Source organism: Blennius ocellaris, assembly GCF_963422515.1.
Source record: "Blennius ocellaris genome assembly, chromosome: 8".
NCBI lineage: Eukaryota > Metazoa > Chordata > Actinopteri > Blenniiformes > Blenniidae > Blennius > Blennius ocellaris.
Genome location: NC_137657.1, coordinates 17016735 through 17038749, shown reverse-complemented (window position 1 = coordinate 17038749; position 22015 = coordinate 17016735). Strand labels below are relative to the sequence as shown.

At 44.0% G+C, this 22015-nt stretch overlaps 1 protein-coding gene across 1 annotated transcript; it reads right to left on the bottom strand.

The window, feature by feature from the left end:
• ago1 (argonaute RISC component 1) lies at positions 1 to 20820 on the bottom strand. The gene is made up of 19 exons (XM_080501606.1): positions 20697 to 20820; positions 15421 to 15607; positions 12065 to 12185; positions 11289 to 11470; positions 10660 to 10796; positions 10241 to 10375; positions 9913 to 10000; positions 9015 to 9162; positions 8768 to 8887; positions 8529 to 8651; positions 8298 to 8431; positions 7547 to 7731; positions 7238 to 7397; positions 6704 to 6794; positions 4280 to 4474; positions 4043 to 4177; positions 3832 to 3933; positions 3478 to 3677; positions 1 to 2847 (listed from the first exon to the last, which is right to left on the bottom strand). Exons 1-19 carry the CDS (start codon positions 20719 to 20721, stop codon positions 2739 to 2741), a joined length of 2577 nt encoding a protein of 858 aa, XP_080357732.1. The 5' UTR covers positions 20722 to 20820; the 3' UTR covers positions 1 to 2738.
• Positions 20821 to 22015: the final 1195 nt, after the last annotated feature.

The following is a 22015-nucleotide window of genomic DNA, read 5'->3' as shown; positions in this document are numbered from 1 at the left end:
GAGTAATAAAAAACAATTTTTATTTTCTTTAAAAAATAACCCTCCCCAACAGAGTTCCCATACTATCACATACAGAGCCAAAATAATATGCTTCCATGTCCTTTCATCCAAATCTATTGGGAAGTGCTATGATAAGGACTGTTCTTGATCAGTGGCTTCAATATTGCTTAGTCAGACCGTGAGGCTGTGTGGAGGAGGAGTGGATTCTCCGGTGTCCACATGATACATTTCCAGGGTGACTGCCATTACGTCTCCCCCCTTTGCAAGGTGCTTTGTGGCTTCAGTGAGTGAAGAACTGCATCTGGTTTCAGTGGTACTGGGAAATTCCCCCAGGCTGATTCTATTTTTTTTTTTTTGTCTTGTTTTTTTTCTTCTTTTTTTTTAATGCAGCGAACGAGAGCGCGAGCCCCCCCGAAACTGTGAAAGGCCCGTCAACTGGTGGGCCAAAAGTACATAACGGGTTAATATTATATATTTATATATACAAATCACCTTGGACACAATGAAGGATCAGTAAAACGGTGTACAAAGGCATTTTGATTATGCAAGTTCATAAACATGATTTAAAAATGAAACTCATCTGATCTGTTATCTTTTGATCCCTTTCAGCTCAAAGGGGCTTTTTGACTTCTCAGACAAGATTTGAGGCGCTTAAAGGGCAACTGAGGTGGAATTTTGAGACCGTCTCCACAGTGCCCTCTCGAGGAAACACTCCGACAATAGTCACAATATTCATAATCATAATGACAAAGGAAAAAAAAAAAAAAAAAAACTATTACACCATCGAGGCAAAACGACCGACAGGCAGTGGCGAGCGCGAAGGCTCCTACCTCTAAGAAAACCAAAGTAAGGTGGCTCAGAATATCCAGTCATAAAAAATAATTACATGCATTTTTTTTTTTTTTTTTTTATCTCCATAAATCCAGAAAGTGACAAAATGTAAAGGCAGGGCATATTAAGTAGTAGTAATAGAGGCCCACCCTGTCCAATGTAGCAATCCCCCATCTGTGCCGCCCATGCACACAGAGCACCAATAGGGATTGGCTAACACAAGCTAGAGGATTGGGGCAGGGGGGTTGGCTGCATGTGAGATGAAGAAAGTGTGAAGAGAGAGCGAGGAAAGAAGGTGACCACGAAAAGGCTGATGAGTGATAAGTTTGGCTTAAGGAGGGAGGGAAAGAAAGGGAGGGGGGGAGGGGAGCAAGTGCATCTCAACAGGTTGGTCACTACATGCTAAGAAAAAGGACTGACATGGTAGAAATGTGTGTGCGTCTGCTTTCCAGGCCGAGTTGTAAGTGCCTGCAAAGAGAAAAGCGTTTGTGTCACAACAGCACAGGTGCAGTGAAGGTGTGAGTCTGGGTATGCAAGGAATTGCGTGGAGTGCACTGCCTGGCGTCACCTTTAATGGTGCAGGTTGGAATGTGCAGAATGAACAGGGCAAGGTCAATTGCTGAATGCGTGTTCAGCTTCGCAGCACTTAAGTGATCACAGACTTTGTACTTTTGTCTGTTTTCAAATCTACAGGATAGTGTTGACCTTGCCGATTGCCTTGGTTCTGGCGGCTTTGCAAGTGCGTGCAAGAGAGAGATCTTCAAAGTAGTCTGTGCCATGACTCAAGAACGACAAGTGTCACCGTTTTGGAGTAAAATAAAATTAAGAAGAATCTAAAAAGTGCCTCAGAAATCCTAAAAGAGCAATGTAGACAGAAATGGATCATCTTCCTGCTCAAGTGCCCCTTTTTCCATTGGTTGGCATCACTTTTGGCTGGTTAATAATGCTGGTTTAGGTGCATGGGGTGCAAGTATATTTGATACACTCTATGCAAATGGTCCCTCTACTGTTATGCTAAGCTCGCCTCTATAGGTCGAATCTCTAAGGGACTGGCCAACCAGCACAGAGTGTGTGGCAGGACCGCTCTCCAGTATCTATGATATGCTACACCGGCTCTTTGCGTCTCTGCTAATATAAAGACCAGAGGGCTCGCCTCACATGTACTAACAAACTCCTTATGTGCAGGACTGGTGGCACCTACATGCTATCGCTAAGTGCTAATGTACCATAACCTCTGATTCTTCGAGGCTGTCTTAAAAAATAATAATAACATTATTCAAAAAACATTAAAAACATGAATGTAGTTCATGGCAACGTTAAAATGAGACATGTAAGTGTGCGTGCCCAGTACCGCCGCTCTGGAGGATCCCCGTACTCACGGGCTTGGAACACTGGCATCCGGCTCTCGGATGGGTAAAGAGGCAGCATTGTGGTGGCAGTTAAAAAAAGTTTCTTCTTCTTCTTTTTTTTTTTCTCTTCTTTTTTTGTCTTTATCGCCTATTTTTCTCCCATCCGTATTGCATACTTACATATAGGAGTGTGAAGGTAGCGTACAATACAATTACATAATGATACCCACGTTTTCAAAATTCAACATAAAAAGAGCAAGAGTCCTGCTAACGTAAAAAAAACAACAACAAAATGACGACAACAATAATAAAATTCATAACCTTTTGAGTGCATGAGTCTGTCGAGACTGCCTGTGTTTTTAAACGGGAGGAGGGACTTATGACGATTGGAGTTGGGTGACTGAGTGGCAGGTCTGTGGAGTGTGTGTGTGTGTAGTGGGCAGTCGTTGGGAGTAAGGGATGGGGATGAGGTGGCAGCGAGCGATCTGGCTCGCCCGAGTAGAAATGAGGTGGGGGGGGGGGGGGGGGGGAATCGATGGCGGTGATGGGTGGAGGAGCTCAGGCGAAGTACATGGTCCTCAGGGTGTCGTGGTGAATCTGAACAGCTTTGGCCAGCGCCTGGGGGTCCCGACCGTTGCTCTGACCGGACACGTGGCTGCCCTCTCCACTGCAGGGTGACGACAGGAGCAGAAGACGAGGAGCGGTGATCAGACACGTTTCCGACGTGTTGCAGCACAGCATTTCAATGCATTTGTAAACTATTTGGTTATCAGGACCACAAAACCAAACCCCAAAAAAAAGGAACTTTTTCTATCTTATCAGGTGTTATGTCAAGAATTTTTTTTTTTTTTTTTTAAAGAAATCCCAACTAGATAAAAAGCTTTGTACGGAAGAGTATTAGGGCCATTGAAAAATAAATTCGGAGGCTAAAAGAAACCAATAAAAATTTTTTAAAACTCATCATGCACTTCAGTATAAGTCAAAAATCAAATCTACCACAATGAACAGAAATAACAGTTTTATGTTCATCAGAAAATAGCTTTCAATCGCAGGATTTTGATAATTCTGTATTTAAAGTCAAAGATCATAAATACAAATCCTCATTTTCCTTTTTTTTTTAAAGCCGTGTTTCTTTGTTTGCACTCAATAGACTAGTGTAGAACAGGATGAAGTCTGAACCATTACATTTACAATGCAAATACCTCAAACTGTTGCAATTTGTCGCAACCGCATAGACAAACATGCTTTTGCAAAGCTGTGAAAATCCTACATTGCGTCTTTGACAAAACCGACTGACCTGTCGTGTTCTTTGTCCACCAGGTGGTAGCGGGCACGGAAGGCCACAAGACGAGCATAGTAGGCTGGCGCGGGGATGGAGACTGAGCGGGTGCAACGCACGTAAGTGTGGCACAACTGGTAGGTTAGAATCTGCAGCTCGTCAGCCGTGAAACGATTGTCGTCCCACAGGACGTAGTAATGAGACGGCCGGCTGGTACCCTGGTGACGGGAGAGCAGGCGGTTGCAAATGAGATGAAAAATAGATGCAAACATTGGAGCTGCGCAAGCAAAAGGTCAGCGTGGGGGCCGAGAGGTGTTTATGAATTAAGGTGGCGACAGGACACCGCATCGTTTAGTTTGCGTCGTTGAATACCTGGATGCCTGCGTGGCTGCACAGGTAGAAGTCGAACTCAAAGGGATGAGTGATGCTGGTGTCCACTGTAGTCCCTGCAGGAATATTCCCACTCTTCCCAATCTGTAAACAGCAACCACAAAGACAGTTGGCAAAGACATCAGGGCAAAAAAAAAAAAAAAAAAAAAAAATGGCAACGAGAAGAATACCTGCTATTAAGAGAGAAACTAACCCTTTCAGATTTGTCTGCACAGAAGAGGCGTGTGTGGTGGCGCTTCTGTACCACGATGTAGGTGATCCCAGGCTGATAGTCTTTCTCCAGCTTTATACAAGCGTCTCTGATGGCTAGGAGCTCATAGTGGAGAATCTGCACAGGACAGCAGCATTTGTCATCACTCCACCCCTCCCCCCCCCACAAAAAAAAAAGTGGAAATGTTTTATGGCAAAAAGGCTTAAAGACCTCGCATACCTGCGGCAACTGGCCCTCGGGGACGCCGTCTCTGTAGAAGATGATCCTGGTGGGCTTGAAGCGGGTCGACTTGTAGAACTGAATGAGAAGTTCACGCACCATGTAGGATAAGTCCTCGATGATTTCCTGCCTGGGTCTCTGGACGCGCACTGTGGCACAATATCTGCTGGGATGGGCATCCATACTGCCTACCACCTGGAAAGCAGTTAGGATGGTTGAACATCGTGCTGGAAGGTGTCTTCCCAAGGAGAATGCGCCTGAAAACGTGTTCGTTGGTGGAGGAGTGGTTAGAACTCTTGGTTCATGGTGGCTGGGCTGGGTTTGTGGCTTTTAACGTCCTCCCTTAATGTGCCGGTTTTTCTTTCTGGGTACTCTGGTTTCCTCTCACAATCACACTCAATCCAAACGTGCATTTGAGTCTAACTGTTTTCGACTTTTGAGTGTTTGTGACCTGTCCAGCCTGCATCCTGCCCTCAATCATAGTCATTTGGGACGAAGCCATAAAGAAGATGGATCTACGTGCAATCAATTTCACATGAAGCATGCATCAAATGTATATATTTGATACATATGAACATTGCCTCACACACACCACTTTTTTTTTTAAAGCATTTGCATAAAGAAAGAAGCTTCCAAGAAAAATACTTTCAGAGTCTTCTCACTTCTGAGTCATTTCCCTTGCTGTGAATACTTTGACATTAGCATCCCCTAAAGGCCACGACTGAGAAATGTGTCAGACTCATCACCCGTCCTTTCTGCTTCCCCCAAATCCCCACACCAAAACACAGAATTTTTCACCCGCTTTCTCCTCAGTCCCGATGATCGAGACAGACTCACTGTCCTCTGTGACCCTCTGTCTGTGTGACTCAATCGGCTGTCATAATCGCTCGGCAACAACACAGCCAACCACAGGCGAGCTGAGGTCAAGGGCGGATGAGAGTTGACGTCATTTCCTTTTTGAATGTGACTCAGTGACAAGTCGTTTGTTAGCTTTACTTATTGTATTTTCTCCATTCTTCCGGCCTCATTTAGTGTTGCGTTCAAGTCGAAATAGAAAGCTGAAGCAACAGAGTCAAACTGGGAGTTTACAAGCAAAATTAATGCAACAATTCTAAAAATATCATGTCGCTATATTACCAATGTGAACACTTAGGGATCCCAAAATGATCATCTGATACAAGAAAATAATAATAATAAAAAAGAATCACAAATGCTTAACTCAAGCAAAAAAAAAAAAAAAGTCTTTTTATGCACGACTCCTTCAAAATGGTTTAAATAGGAGTTACTCACAGGATGAATTTGCCATTTTTAAACATAAAAAAAATGAAATAATAACAACAACATTGTTGTGTGTTTTTACCTGAGAAAGAGACGTTTCCTGCCTGAAAAGCACCATCTATGGCCGCGGTTTTTCTTTCTCTTACATTAGCATGCACAGTGGCCACTGTCACCAAGCAACCACAATGGTGTGCATTTGTTGTGACATCTTGAGGTCATTTGCAATATTTACATGCTCATGGTGAGTTTTGATTTGTCTATAAAAGGAGAGCCTGTGCCATCCTGGTGTCAGCTCAGCCATTAGAAAACATGAGATGTATTTTTACAGGAACAAAAGAAACCTACTGATGTTGTTCCATCTTTAATCCACAAATCAGATGGTCAGAAAACACAAAATGTGGGAAAAATTTTAAATCCCTGCGGTTTGAAAACACAAGAAAAAGAGGGGGAAAGGTTCCTGTATTCAATGTGCGCATTATTGTTATAGGTAATGATCCACCGGGGAAACATGTGACCCATTGTCTTTTCCATCACTCTGCTGCAGCTCACTGATCCCAGCTGTGTTTCGTGCTGTGAAGAAACTCCCTGAACTCAAAGCATCAGTACTTTGACTTGTTGACGCATCTACACCGTTATGTCAAATACATTTTACAAAAAGGCCCCATGAATAAACAAGGACTGCTGTGGAGGGTTGAACTCAATTCTACAAAAGAATGAGTGTTCCATGCTTCTGATAAGCTCCTCTCCCTGATTTGATCAGTCGTCTTGTTGTATTCTGTGAATGTTTTGTTTGAGAACGACTATAAAATAAAGCAATTAAAATAAAAAGTAAACCTCTTGACTTGACTGCATCGTGAATGCTCATTTTCATTTCCGTCTGGAGGACGACCGAGTCTGATCATCACCAACGTGAACAAAAACCTAGTGTTTAAAGAGCATTTCTTCCCAGAAACTCAAAAAGTAGCCCTCTGCTGCGTCCCACTTGGGAGTTTGAACTGCACACCCAGATCGGACGAGCGGGCCTCACTTTGTGTAGCAAACTGCAGTCTCACTGTCCCTCCTCTTCCTGAGATTGTGTCCAAGGTCAACGAGTATTGTTTAATGATGAGGCTTTTTTGTTTTTTTCTTTTCTTTTCAGACACTCACAGCAGTAATGGAGGGCTTCTTGCCATCTCCAGCAGGCGGGTGTGTGACATCTGCCCCCAGGAAGATCACTGGCTGCTGAAACACGGCTGACCTGAGAGAGCAAACGGAGGAGGAGATGCAAATTACTCACCGTCATTAATACAGTGCATGGCTCCTTTTTGAAGAGGTATATTTCCATCACTCAGTGAAATGCTGCTGGGTCAATATATCATTCAGTAAAGACTCCGAACACTTCAATCAATCGAGGAGATGAAATGTAAAATGATTAACTAGTCAAATTTATATGACATTTATTAAGCTGAAGCCATCAGCACATTTTATTCAGTATATAATTCTATTGATTGAAAGTGACATTTATTAGTATTCCACCTGAAGTCTTATGTACACAAAGAAGAGCTGTGTCAGTTGATATGAATGAACGAATGATTGTTAAACACCAATATGGAACAAATTCCTATACTTTTGCAAAAGACCACATCATCAGTCGGCGAAGAGTAAACGTGTGCAGCTTATTCAAAGTGGACCGAAGCTCACCGTTGGTGAGGCACCAGGATGTTGTTGATGCCTCCCAGCTTCACATTGATCTTGAGGCAGAGGTTGGAGAGGGTCTGAGGGGACGTCTTCACCACGTTCTTCACCTGGACACACTGCGTGGCCATGCCGAGTAGAGTGTCGCCGACGCGCTTCACCTCCGCTGAAGGGCCACATGGTAAAAAAAAAGAAAAAGAAAATACAAGTATGTCTTTACATGGTTTTGCACTATATTTGTTTTTCCACAGCTGAATATGCAGCAAATTCCTATTGGAACAAATCAAATACACCAACGTTAATGTCTAGAATTACCATAGACTGGAGTTTTTCCCGGCAGGATGACGATGATGAGCTGCAGTCCAGAATATGTGTTCTTCAGGTGTCTGAACATGGGCTCCACGCTGTCCGCTCCCTGGGCGTATTTACAGAAGCAAGGCTGGCCTTGAATGGGCATCCCAGCATCTTTAGAGATTTTACGGAGCTGGTCTGTGAAGTTTCTGAGATTTAAAAAAAAAGAAAGAAGAAGGATTGAAGCTTGAAAAAAACAAAACAAAACTGCAGTGTATCGTGTTTTCCTGTACCATCTTGACTTTGATTTAAAATTATTGGCACGAGAATAAAGTTGGAATTCAGAGCTTTGAAATCAACATCTTTACAACACGAGTGAAAACGACAGAGGGTGCCGCCTCATGGGAACTTTTTTGGTCACATAAAGATTCTGCTCCATTCTCAACAATAAGAGAAAACAGTAACTATGCTATCCTCCCTATTTTCATAATTATGTCCTGAGTTCCTCGCCTATTTCTGTTCTACACATGAAGGTTTTGTTTTCCATCTCACATTGTGCCTATTCTTGTTATTTTGCCATGTCTCACTAATGCTAGCACCCCAAAAGAGTTAGTTTGTCTGTACAGTGTGCCATTTGACTTGTTATTATTTGTTGCATGTCTTTTTTGTTTTTAATTGTTATTGAAAAATGTGCAAAAAAATTTTATGATTGAAAAAAATAAAAAAAATAAAAAGTGAAAATGATATAACAACTCCAAAACAAATCGGCACTTACTTGAGCACTTCTTCTCGGCACTGTTTCTGTGGTGCGAAGCAGGCGATAGCCCACACTTTGATCTCAATGCCGTTATAAAACTGCTTCCCCCTCATGTCCCACACTCCCTGGTTGGGTGTAGCTATCGCTCGGTTCTGTGGAAATGAAAACCCGCAAATCAAGTCACATCTCCGGCAAACCTTTGTACGCTGCGGTGTGCTGTTGCCAAGATGAAGGGTATTTTCTTCTTACCCGTCCTCCATACTGCAAAATAGGCGCTGGCAACACTCTGCCCGTCACCTCGGCCATGTCATCCTTCACCTTGATTCCGAACTCCTGGATGTACGGGTCCAGGTTGAAGTTGGCATTCTTCATCTGTAGGGAGTGGAAGACACGGATCATACCTCACCGCCTCTCGAACTTCCACCGTACATCACAGTCGTATACATCATTGTCACGGGCGCGGCCTCCAAACAACAGCTACAACTCACCAGCCTGCTGATCTCCTCTTGTCGGTCGGGTGCAGAGCGAGCGGTGGCTTTGATCATGGTGGACGTCTGATTATCCGTCAGTTTCTTGATGCATCGTTGACCGGCTACAATGTTACACACCTGCAATGAACAAAATGAGTTTCATTCGGCTGGTAGCATCAATTATACGCATCTAAATGAAAGCTTTTACCTGTAATCTGAACACTGTTTAAAGCTTTAAAAGAAAGAAAAAAAAATCATTCCATACCTCTAGGGGCAGATAAGTGTGCTTCTGCTCCTGTCCCACCTGTAGACAGGGCAGGTGGGGGTATTTTAGCTGCAAGTTGTACTTCTGCTTGAAGTACTGGGCCACTGTACATTCTACTGTCTGCCCACTTTCAAGCTGTAGGGGAAACCTGCAAAAAACAAACAAAAAATAACAAGACTATATCAATTTATTTTGGATTAAACACCTTCAAACACTTGTTCAAGCAACTAAAATCATCTCTTTGTTATTCCGTATAATGAAGGTCTCTTTACCCCTCCCCCCCAAAAAAAATAAAAATAAAATAATTGTAACCTTTAATGGGAAATAAAAGTAGGTTTAGTTACAATTTAAAAAACAAAAATAGAATTTAATGTATTAATTTGGAACTCTGTTTGGTAGTTGTGAGCCACAGTTTGCAGGACTGGATCTGCTGATTTGTCCTCGTGGCTTCTTCAACTTTCAATTGGAACTTCGACCAAATAAAAAGGTGCTGATAATCAATGGCATAAATGTAAAAATGTGACTTTAATAATTTAAAATCAAATTTTAATTTGGGCAACTCAGGCAGTTGAAATTTAAAGATAAAGGAGAAATGACATCAAAAAGGTGAATGAGGTGGAAGATATATTTCGACACCAAATCATCTTTTGTGAAGATTTGCATTTTTCTCGTCTTTGAATTTGAAGTGGTTATTTTCCAAATGCACGATCGGTAATTTACAGTTCTTTGTTTAGTTCCAAGGCAGCTCATTAAGGGAGGCGGACCTTTCAGACCCGTGCAGATCATTGATTTCATGTTGCCAGTTTGAGATATGTCGGTAATGAAGACATCCAGGGGGTGATAAATTGCAGATTGGCTGTAAGGAAAACGGTAATAAAGGCTTTCCGGCCGTGCTTACGTTTGGTGGCTGGCTGGACGTCTGGTGACATTGCATACGCGATACTTTCTCTTCATTTGGCCGCAGTGGGTCACCTCCACCTTCAGGCCTGCAGACAACAAGTGGAATACGCAAACATTTATGCAAACAGATAGCTAGAGAGAGAGAGGGGCTCATCCAAATAATTAAAACAAAGCAATAAAGAATAAAACAAAACAAAACGCCATGTAGAACCATTTGCCCTCTGATAGAAAAAGTAGGGGGGAAAATTAGAGGCGATAGGCTTTCAGACAGGATCACTGAAGTGTCATGATGGCGTTTCAATGCAAGTCTTGCATAATTAGCCCACCTTTAATCTCCTTGGTGAAGCGGACCCTTTGTGAGTCAGTGAGAGTCTTCGGCTGCTCATCGATGTTGCGAATGTCCAAAACCTCACACATGAACTCAATTACAGGCTGGGCTTTGTAGAAGGCAGTGGCTGACACTAGAGGGAGACAGAGAGCAGCAAGGAAGTCATGAGTATAGGAGAGCAGCACAGGTAAATGAATGTTTCTCAGGGAGTCGGCACTTATTATGATAGTATAATCTTATAGTAAAATCCTGAGCAAAATTGGTGTGGAGCTAACGGAAGGAAAAGCAGGGGCCTCGATTTATGGGAAAGGTTTTTAACGGTTTTCAACACGAGTCCCAGTCTAGTCACACAATTCCGGTAAAGCCTTACTGATATCACCGGATGACTGCACACATTCTGGTGATCTCGTGACTCACCATCAATGTTAAGCATCATCTTCCACATGGCGGGGCGCACAGACTGATGGAAGCCAAACCAGACTTCCCTCCCCCCGCCCAGAGGGTGGTAGTATCCTTCAGGTGGGGAGAAAAATGAACGGCCCACAGGAGTGTACCTAATTGGAGGGGGAGAGGAGAGATGGAAATGATGAGTCGGCAGAATTCGGAACATGACCTCGGCGTGACCATTTTCAGGAAAGTTGGTGTTTCACGGCGAGTCATTTCTAACCAGAAAGGAACACGCAAGCAATAAATCACCAAACGTGGAAGTAAAATAAACTGAGTAAGTAGTGTTTTCTTTCTATGTGGCGATATCTGTGACTTCAGGACTTCTTTTTCAAATATCTGCGGGTCAACTCCTCAAGCCAGCTGTCATTATTCTGCAGCTCAGCATTGTTCAGACTACACTTTCACACAGGTTTCAGCTAACAAGCATCTTTTGTTCAGCGACTGACGTCTGCAGCTATGAGAACACCTCACTAACGCCAAGTTCTGCACCAAGTACAGCTAACAAGCAAACGGCATCATACCGACAAAGTTCCAAACAGGTGCTGTTTTGTGGGCGTTCTGCCTCTGTAAACACTAACGAACTGGGTCCAGCAGTCTACCTCATAGAGGCCAAGTGACGCATGGCCACATCCAGGGCTTGGACCGAGTCGAGGGGGACCTGCAGCCGCCCGCTGACCAGAGTCTCCTGCAGCAGGCGCCACGACACCTTGGCCAGCCAACGGATGGACACCTTGAAGATTCGATCCTTACCCTCACCGGGGATGGTTACCTCAAAATCCACCTGGAATGACCAAGGAAGAGAACACACACATTTTATTAAAAAAAAAAGTGCAGTGCAAGAGTGAAACAATACCAAACTTTTTTCAGGACATATGGCAATTGATGTCATATGAGCGACTTCCTTACCGTAGCAGTAACCAACCGTATTGTTTTGACAGCGATGTTGCTTGTGTAGGCAAAGCTATGCTTTACTATCTCCAGTACTTATAGCTGTCGAGCCAAGTTATGTCACTGTGTATGGATCTACGATATACTGAACAGAAGTGCTTTTGATTTTCACTCTCAACGCAAAAAATGGTGCAATTGATCAAAATATATCACACTTAAAAAAGCAATGCCTTTCAAACTGAAATACCCACGTGCGTCAAGACAGGACACTGATTAATTAAAATATGGACAGTGAGGTTTGTCCTTATTCTTAAAACACAACTATGAAACTCATATGTGCCCTGCTGTATATTAAAGGTACTGCATGCTTATTGCACGGCTCAAATGGCTCCTTGTCTCCTGGACAAATGTTGCAACTCCCATCAAGGTAGGGTGACAATGATATGGTGCAAAAGTGAAATGCGAGACCATTTCAAAAAATAGTTACCTTCTCACTCCCAATGGGAAGTGCTAACACTGTGTAGATGTTCTTCTTGCCGTCGTACACTGGCTTCCTGTCGCCAAAGAGCTGGGGCTTGAAGTGCTGCACCATGTACTCCACCACCTCTCTGCCAGAAACGACACGCACAAAACCAACGTGGGATTAATGTCATGTGCTGAAAGAGATCCCTCGCTGCCAATTAAACCCATTGTCTCATCAGGATGCGCCGTTGTGGCGGAGAGGGAGATGATTGAATATTGATCAAGCAGGATACAGCTGCTGGGGGGCAATATCTCATGGTCATGGGGGCGAGGGAAAAGGACAAAAAGAGTCGAGGGTGCAGGTGGTGGTGGGGTGCACCGCTCAATGCGCGGTGCCTTGGCCTTCATTTAAGTGTGGGGGGAAGTGAAGTCGTCGTGAAAAGAAGAGGTCAAAGTTCTTGACCTTTGCATGCCTTTTTGGACCCTTTGTCTGAAACCGCAAAACAAAAAAACAAAACAAAAAAAAAGGGGGCCTCCGGTTCACAGATCCCCCACGAATTCGGTTTTCAAGGACTTTTCAGAATGTCAAGTTTTCCGACGCCCCAAACAGGAAATTGATGATTTTCTGAATTCGTTTCTGTTCACAACCTTGAGAATTGAGGAGCGAACGAGGCGCAAGGACTTCCCTCGAGAGTCTTCTCAGCTGAAATCCATGAGGATCCTCAACAAAAGATCACTTGTTTCATCAATGACAGTGTTACACGAGGACACCAGTTTTGTGTCAGAATGGTTTCGGGACACGTGAGATAAACAATGTCAAGTAACTCCTTTGACATTTTTGGAGACGAGTCATCCATTTTACTTCAGGAGACGCATAAAACACGTGAATTATTTAATTCACTGAAACGGCACGAGGTCCACTAGGATTGCGTACAGCCATGAGCGCATCGTATCAACATAAAAACAAGTGGCCCAAAATAACCACTGTGGCGAATGTGTCTTTGCCATCGTGTGCAGATAGACTTAATCACAATTAATAATGATCAAAAAGCTGGGGAACTTTAGTGAGCCGCACTGGGATATTGAACTGCATGGCCTCGGCCTGTGCAAAATAACATGATGAAGTTAGCCTCCATACAGTGTTCTATCCCTTCTTCTCGCAAACCTCCCCACATCAGAAGACTGAGGAATTGAATAGCCCAGCATATTTTCTTGACAGCCGCCACACAGTCACAGGCGTGACACCATTTCAGCTTGTTAACAAAAGAGAACCGCTATTCGCGTTTTGATAAAAGGATGAGTTCTTCTGGATCCAAAAAAAAGACAAAAATGAATGTATTACATGGCAAGTTGCCAATTACCCTTCATAGCAGGCATCTTTTTTGGGGTTTTTTTTTTATAAGCGCGCGAATCTCCAAGGGAGTGATGACAAAAAAAAAAAAAAAAATCCTAAGGGCAGAAACGACTGCACACAATTCCCCACTGAACTTCCAAAGTCTTTTTAATGTGCTGTTTATTGCATGGATTAAAGTGATGGATGTGAAGTTCTGTCTGAAAAATGGCTCCGAGCCAGCAATAACTGCAAAGTGGAGCTAATACTCAGTGTTCAGCTGCACGACCAATCAAAAGTTTGGACACACCTTCTCAGTGAATGTTTTTTTTTTCTTTCTTTCTTGCTTGCCAATTTATTACATTGTAGATTCTCACTGAAGACATTACAACTCTGAATGAACACGTATTGATTGCGTAGTAAATGAAGAACAACCCAAAACGTGTTTTAGATTTTAGATCCCTCAAACTAGCCACCCTTTGTTTTCTTGACAGCTCTGCAAAACCCTCGGTCGTCTCTTGATGAGCTTCATGCCGAAACTTCTGCACTGCCGTGTGCTGCGCATGTGTGTTCCAGCTCGCTAATGACCATCAATCATATTTTAATCATGTTTAGCTCGTAGCCTCGCTACTACGCGAGCCCCCACTGCTCGTTAAAATGTCGGAGGGCCAGCTTACGCGATGCACCTGAACGCGTCACTCGTCTCCTGCAGTTAAAACTGGACGAACATCACGGCTCAGACACAAACTTTCTCCTTTATTACGGAAACAGTTCAGCGAAATGTATTTCTGAACACATTGGAAGCGAGAAATAAGTTGTGCCGTTGAAAAGTTAAAATGCTGCATCACAGACGTGCGCCTGCCGTGAGGGGGTGTGGCCTATTACTTTGACAGCTTCTTCACAGAATATGAACTCTCCTGCAGAAAAAGCTTCTTTTTTTTCTTCCAGCAGCTGGCTGACGTCACAATTTTTCTTCTTGTTCTTAGGGGAGTGTACGGGGGGCCCTTAGGATTCATATTATGCCAAAAAAAGAGAGTGATGGGAGTGCTGCGCCAGATGACCTGGCCTCCACTTACCCGACCTAAACCCAGTGGGTTCGGTTATGAGATGGATCGTAAAATGAAGGCAAAAGTGCCAACAAGTGCTTAGCATCTCTGGGAACTTCTTCAAGACTGTTGGGAAACCATTTCAGGTGACGACCTCATAAAGCTCCTTCGGAGAATACCGAGAGTGAGCAAAGTCATTAAAATAAAGAAAAAACATTGATCGAGAAGGCGTGTTCAAACTTTTGACTGGTAGTGCATGTAAACTGGTAGATTTAGCCACTACTTCAACACAAGACAATACTGATATGTCTGTGCTTATTTTATTCTCCATCACTTTAAACACGCCTTTTAGAATCCACCATCTGTCCAGTCTGATCACTTGAGTGCAGGCAAATAACAACAACAACAACAAAAAGATGACCTACTGCTTAAAACTGGACAGGAATGTATGCAGACAAGATGCAAGCATGGTCTCTTTTTGAGTCATGCTTAGTATAATTTTAAATGCGGCATAGCTTCCCATATTGAGCAGATCATGAGGAAAGCCACAAGGTACCATTAATCAGACTCTGATTTAAGGAAGTTATTACTTAGCGTCACCGGATATTGCTCCATATGTCAGTATTCCTCTTGCTGTGAAAATGTTTACTGGCAGGCACAATAAACTTGAAAGGTAAACATCTTTGGTTCTGCAGCAACGTTTGTTTAAATTCTCTGTCCCGGAAGAACATGATAAATAGTTGTAATATGCATTTGCTGCCTACTAAAGGACTGACAACCCAGTAATCACTGGTGGCTGTGGGGCTTCAATTATCCAATGTTCAAAAGCTGTACCACACAGCAGACGCGTTAAATCCTACGAAATGCGCGTCTCGCTGCCACTCAACTGTTAATAACTGCTTATGACACAAAACAAGTGACAAGTTCTGATCAGTCAAAATTCACTCGCAACATCGGAGGAAGAGGAGTGAAACAAACATTGGGGCTGCAGGCGCGAGATGTTACCTGTTGACTCGTCGCGGGCACTTGTCGGGTTTGATGTCCACCTCATAGTGATAGACGTCCATCTTTGGGATCTCCACTTCAAAGTAGTTGGCCAGCAGCTTGATGGGCTTGCCCACGGTGCCCATACCCGGCCGGCGAGGGGCATGGAACACCTGCTGCAGGGGTGGGGGGAAGACCCCAATGGGCACTGTACAGAGAGAGAGAGAGAGAGAGAGAGAGAGAGAGAGAGAGAGAGAGAGAGAGAGAGAGAGAGAGAGAGAGAGAGAGAGAGAGAGAGAGAGAGAGAGAGAGAGAGAGAGAGAGAGAGAGAGAGAGAGAGAGAGAGAGAGAGAGAGAGAGAGAGAGAGAGAGAGGGAGGAGAGGAAGCCATGGACAAAGACAGGTAGGGGAGGAAAGGAGGGTCAGACACAAGAGGGTGGGGAATGAGGTCGGTGAATGTGCCCGGAGCCGTGGTGAGAACACAAAACAAACAAGTTGAAAGTGCAAAGCGGGCACATGAGGGATGGAAACAGTTATGAGAAGCAGCGGTAAAGGAAGTGGTCGTGACAAACGGCAGAGGAGAGGGCAAAGAGGGTGAACATTGTGGGCATGAGCCAGGAAGGAAGGGCGGGCAGGGGACATGGGGGGGGACACGATAAAGAGCCACAAGAGTTAAGTCAAAGAGACAGGAAGGACGAGGAAAAGGTGAAGCAACATATTGTGCGTTTGGGGGCCATGGAACAGAAACATTATGGTGGAATGAAATAAAGGTTGGCTCAAGACAAGGTATGAGGAACAGAGGGGAAGAAACCAATTACATCAAATGACAAGAGGATGACAAGAGATGGGGGAAAAAAAAAAAAAAAAACATGACAATGAGAGGAAAAGGAATTGGTTAATAAAATATTCAGCAAAAAAAATATCTGGTTAAGTTGTCACATAAACTTCAATTTAATAGTTTGGATAGTAATCCTGCCAGGCGACACATTGAATGTCTTGGGGCTCTTTCTGTCTTCTTGCATGTTTCCTAACTCGAGTCTCTGTCTCTCTGTGTTTGACCTGAGTGACCAGTCCAGGACGTGCCCTGCTTTAACCCACAGTCAGAATCAATTCCGACACCTCGGACCCAGACATGAATAGAATTGAAGTGAATTGAACAGCTAAAGAACATGGATGGATTTAAAACTTCCTACACATATTATAACAATGCTGTCATCGTCAGATTACCGTATTTTCTGCCCTATAAGGCGCACCGGGTTATAAGGGCATTGATTGACATAATTTACAACTTCATTCATATATAAGGCACACCGCCCTATAAGGCGCATGGAATAGACCAGTGGTCAGCAACATTTATAGCTCTAAGCCATTAGGTTACATTTTCCAGTGATTCTACCACCCAGAGAGGTGCACACGCTTTATTTTAATAGTCTACCTGCAGCCTATGCCAGGAGGACACTACACACAAAACCTTCTTCACTACTGGTTGACAACTTACAACTACCGGTAATAATAATAATAATAATAAACTAAACTACATGAACTAAGCAACAAAAACACAACACAACACAATTATTACCGACACCACAAACCAAATATAACCCCCAATAATTGCATTTAAAACACCACAAACAGCTGCAATGAATTATGGGAGTTTCTATCGGCTGCACTGAGGAGCTCAGGTTGAATTTGTCGCTGCAAGGCATGATGTCCCATCATGCCTTGCAGCGACAAATTCATGTTTTGTGTTGTTGGAGGTTATTGTGGCTCGTTGTTGGGCTTGGTGTTGTGTTGATTGTGTTTATGCTGTGTTTTTGTTCCCCAGTTTAGGGAGTAATTATTTCATCTAGTTTATTTTGGTTTGTTAGAATGTTGGTGTGCAACCATGAGTGATTAAGGTGTTGTGCGGAGTGTCGTCCGCTCTGAAGATCCGGTTGCAAAGTTAGAGTTGTCAAAATAAAAGCTTATGGTTGTTCAGCTGTCAAATAGCAGTCTTGAGTAGACCAATCGTCCATATATAAGGCGCACCGGGCTATAAGGCGCACTGGCAGCTTTTGAGAAAATTTGAGGTATTTAGGTGCGCCTTATAGGGCGGAAAATACGATAAGTGATCACACAGCAAACCTGCTTGGTCAAGCTACCTCCATTTAGGTATTTCCAGCTTGTTGCATCTTTATTTATTTGTTGTTTTGGATTGTTTTTGTCCCAAAATTATGCAAATGCAGAGGCATCAGAGGGCTCTGTGAACATGTATAATAATAGGGCTCAAGTGATTAACTGCTTCATGAAGAAAAAAAATGTTAAGTGCTATTTTCAGACTTAATTCGTTCACTTAGCAGCTTGTCAGTTGTGGGGTTGGCATTTTAAAAATAAGCCTCATTTCTGCATCCAACAAACTCTTCATATGTGTTAAGTTTAGCATTTCCAAGTAGGATCCATATAAGCACTACATAGTATGCAAACTAATTCCACTGACTAGCAACAACTGCTTTTCATACCAGCGTCACATTTTCAAAACAGGGCTGATTGAGTCAGAAGGTCTTATATCAACTGGGTGGTAGACTGGGTGCGAGACGCAAGACGCTGTGACTCCTGCCTGAGAGGGCCCCACTGCCTTAACCTCCGGGTCCCCAGAGACCAGCCCTCCTCCACCACAACAAAGACCCCAGCTGCCCTGCTCCTCCATCTCACACACACACACACACACACACACACACACACACACACACACACACACACACACACACACACACACACACACACACACACACACACACACACACACACACACACACACACACACACACACACACACACACACACACACACACACACACACACACGGGTGTACGGCTGAGGGATCGCCCTTGCTACGACGAACACACTCATACACACACACAAACACAGGGGGCCCCCCTCTACATTCCCAGCCTCACCATGGAGACACCACGGCAACACAGCATTGTCATGGATATCAGGGGACCTGCGTGTGTGTGTGTGTGTGTGTGTGTGTGTGTGTGTGTGTGTGTGTGTGTGTGTGTGTGTGTGTGTGTGTGTGTGTGTGTGTGTGTGTGTGTGTGTGTGTGTGTGTGTGTGGGTAGGGCTGTCCGTGAAGATGGGAGAAGGGCGGGTGCTACTACGGTCATGTTGGGGAGACCTTGGCCTTTTTGCTACTGCAATGAACATGTTCCCACATCGGACGCAAGGCGCCAATGTATTCTACGATAGAAAAATCTAACTTCTTTCCAATGGAAATGTTTAAGTTAAACATATCCCTCAATCATATTTTCACAGGGTCTTCATTAAGTTTCAAACTGACGGGATGAGTAACAGCTACAAAACCTAGAAAGATACTGCACTATGTGTATATGTGCAAAATTTTTTGCACATATACACATAGTGCAGTTTTTTTAAATCACACTTTTCACAAACAGACACTAAGCATGTGGTGGCCACATGTACTCCCTATGCAACACAACATGTGTGTGTGAGAGTGTGAGCATATCAGTGCGTGTTGTGATTGTTGCACAATCATACACACAATGACACACACTTCGCCCTCGTGCCAGTGGAGGCAGATGGTGAGAAGCGGAGCCAACGCTCTCACATATCCAAACACAATAGCAGTCTTTCCCGGGCATTGGGACTTAAATCAGAGCTTCAGGGCAGCATCAGAACATCAAGGCGCTCAGTGCTTACTGTCGTTACAATGACGTAACCAGCAGTAACAAAAAGTCACACAAGAGTTGAGTATTTTAAAGTTTGGATATTTTGTGAACTTTGTTTTGGTGACCGGGAATTGCCGACGAGAAGACAAGTTCAAGCCATTTGCAATCCTTTGGTCAGCCTTGGGATGTGCTGAATTTCAGTACATTTTAAAAAGGTCTGATATTGAATCATTCGTTATAGATCCGAGCCCAGTATAAAAATGTTTTAACAATTTACATTTAAGTCTGTGAAGGAAGCAGGCTTTTGAATTTTACACCTTTACAAAAACATGACTACATTAAAAAAAATGTAGCGCTGGGTAATAAGTAGAAGATCATCACTTGTCTCAACAAGGCAAGTACCCAGATGAAACAGGGGGGCCTCAATTATGTGTTTAATTGTTTTTGCCAAATTAGTTGTGTCTGAATATTTGGCTGTTGACCATGTGCTAAACATGGCAATCAGATTAATCGTAGAAAATTGTGCACTGAATCATCACACTTCAAACACAAAAGCAGACTTTGAATTGAGGGGCCCCTGGGGCCCTTCCCCCCATCCCCAAAAAATAAAAACAAGCCTATTCAACTGAATTCAAGGTTCAGGATTAAGAACAACAATGTGATTTCAATCTTGGCTCGAATTCGCCAATGAGGCCAGTTTTAGGAAATTCAAAGGCGAATTGGAGGTTGGAAGTTTTCAGAAAGTTATCAGTTAAATAGCCAGAAATCAGCAAAAAAGTTTTTAATTTCTTTAGAAGATTCAGGGTTGCATTTTTTTTTTTAAACCAAGGGTTAGGATTTTGCACAACAAAAAAGATGCACTTTAGCCTCAGATATACAGGCTGACACTACCTGCTCCAAGTGTTTGCTTCTAAACATCACAGTCAACCAAGGAAACAGCAAAAAAAAAAAAAAAAAAAAAAAAGAACAAGCCTGGCTCTGGCACTGATAAGCGGTGGCTGCAAATCTGAAAGCATACATGGCGAAACCACCGGTACAAGTGCTTCTGTGTCCAGGTCTAAAAACAGAATCCGTCAAAGTCCATATGTGCATATATAACAATTGAGAATCCTTTTTTTCCCACCCCTGTAGATGATAGGCCTGAGACTGCTCTGGGTGTGTGCAGAGGAAGTAATGGTGTTAAGCAGTACGTGGACAAGCTTGCAGAAGCTGTCAGTGGATGGAGAGGCTGTGGAGGCTGCGAGGGCTCCGTGAGGGGAAAGCGAGGTGCAGCCAGCTGCTGCTGCTGCTGGAAGGCGGGCTTCATCTCGTCCCTCCTCACCGAGATTCCCACGACCTCGCTGCCCCCTCGCAATGGCTGGGGATATTGTCAGCTTTCCAAAAGTCTCGTCTTCAGCCATGAATCTGGATAAATACTATGGTTTTCTACGATTGTCATGCAGGCAGACTGCAGGAGATCCCACTCCATCCCCTTGCTCGTACATCACCCCCCCCCCCCCCCCCCCCCCTCCTCCTTAACGCTCAGGCCAGACTACGGTGTCCCGTTATTTCAGCTGCAGTCTGCGTCTGCAGCCATAACCCCGCCGTTCTCGCATTTTCAGACAAGTGAGGTAAAAAAATAAACCTTACCAGCGCCAGACGGTCCCGGCTCCATCCCATTCACTTAGCCGCGCGGGTACAAGCTAGCAAGTCCGGGGTGCTTTGGCCAAACCGCCGGCCCCTTCAGGCTGGAAGCGTCTCAGACTTCCAGCCCCCTCCTCTCGGCGTGGAGTCTTCTCCCTCCTCGGTGTACCCCCGCCCCCTGCCCCTACCAGAACCCCCCCAGACCTGCAGAGGAGTTGAGGCTAACGGCGATAGCTGCCAGCCGCCCGTCTGCCCGTTGACCCTGGAGCTGGTAACAGCTGAAGCTGCAGGGCGATAGCCGTTGGATCTCCACCGGCTCCTGCTCGGCGGCGCGGCGGCTCCCCTCCCGACCGATAGTCCGCTGCGCGGGGCTTTCTGCTCGGTCTGTTGTGCTCCTGCTCTCCGTTCAAGCAGGATTCTCGAGCGGAACAAAAAAGGCCAGCCCCTCACCCCCCAAAAATCTCAAACTTCTTCTTTGCCATCAAAAAGTGCACAGGAAACTGTTGGTGAACTTGCTGTCACACCCCAGAGGCCAACAGTGGAATTACACTGCAGATATGCAAATCATGCGCTCAGACATGTGTCAGCACATTGAGGGTGATCCCACTTCACAATTAAAATAGTTATAAAAGATTCAATACTGGATGCATTTTGAATATCCATTCATATATTATTTTCTTGTGAGGTGTTATGGGATGCTGGACTTCAAATACAAAAAGAAACATACACATACAACACATACACACTCAGGGGTGATTTAAGGTAAACAATTACCTTCATATACATGTTTTTTGGACTGGAGTAACTCGTGAACACCCATGCCACCACCGCGAGAACTTGCAAGCGAGTAATTACAGAAGTGGATTTGGAACTGAAAGTTTGCAGGTTTGAATCCCATTGCTAATGGTTCACTATTGCAGGTCCCTGAGCAAGGCCCTTGACCACACATATTTTCTGGGCACCGTACTGCGGCAGGCCACCTACTGTGACATGAATAGGATCAGTAAAATACAGCAAACTGATTTTCCAGCTGGGGATCAATGAAGTACATTTTCTCAATCTTTTCTAGCAGGTTATTCCTGTGCTTGAAGCTCCAAAGATTCCTCTTTTTAAAAGTATTTATGTCATTCAAAGTTAGAGCTGAATTGAAAAATTTGTGAATGAAATGAATGAAAGTTTTAAACTGTGAGCTGAAGCAACACCAGTCCAACAAACACCCCAAGATGGTGTCTAAACCCAAAGTGTTTATCTTCAGAGAACAGGAACACATTTTTACAGAATATAATGAACAAATTCTATTTCATATATAGTGTGTTAGGAAGGAA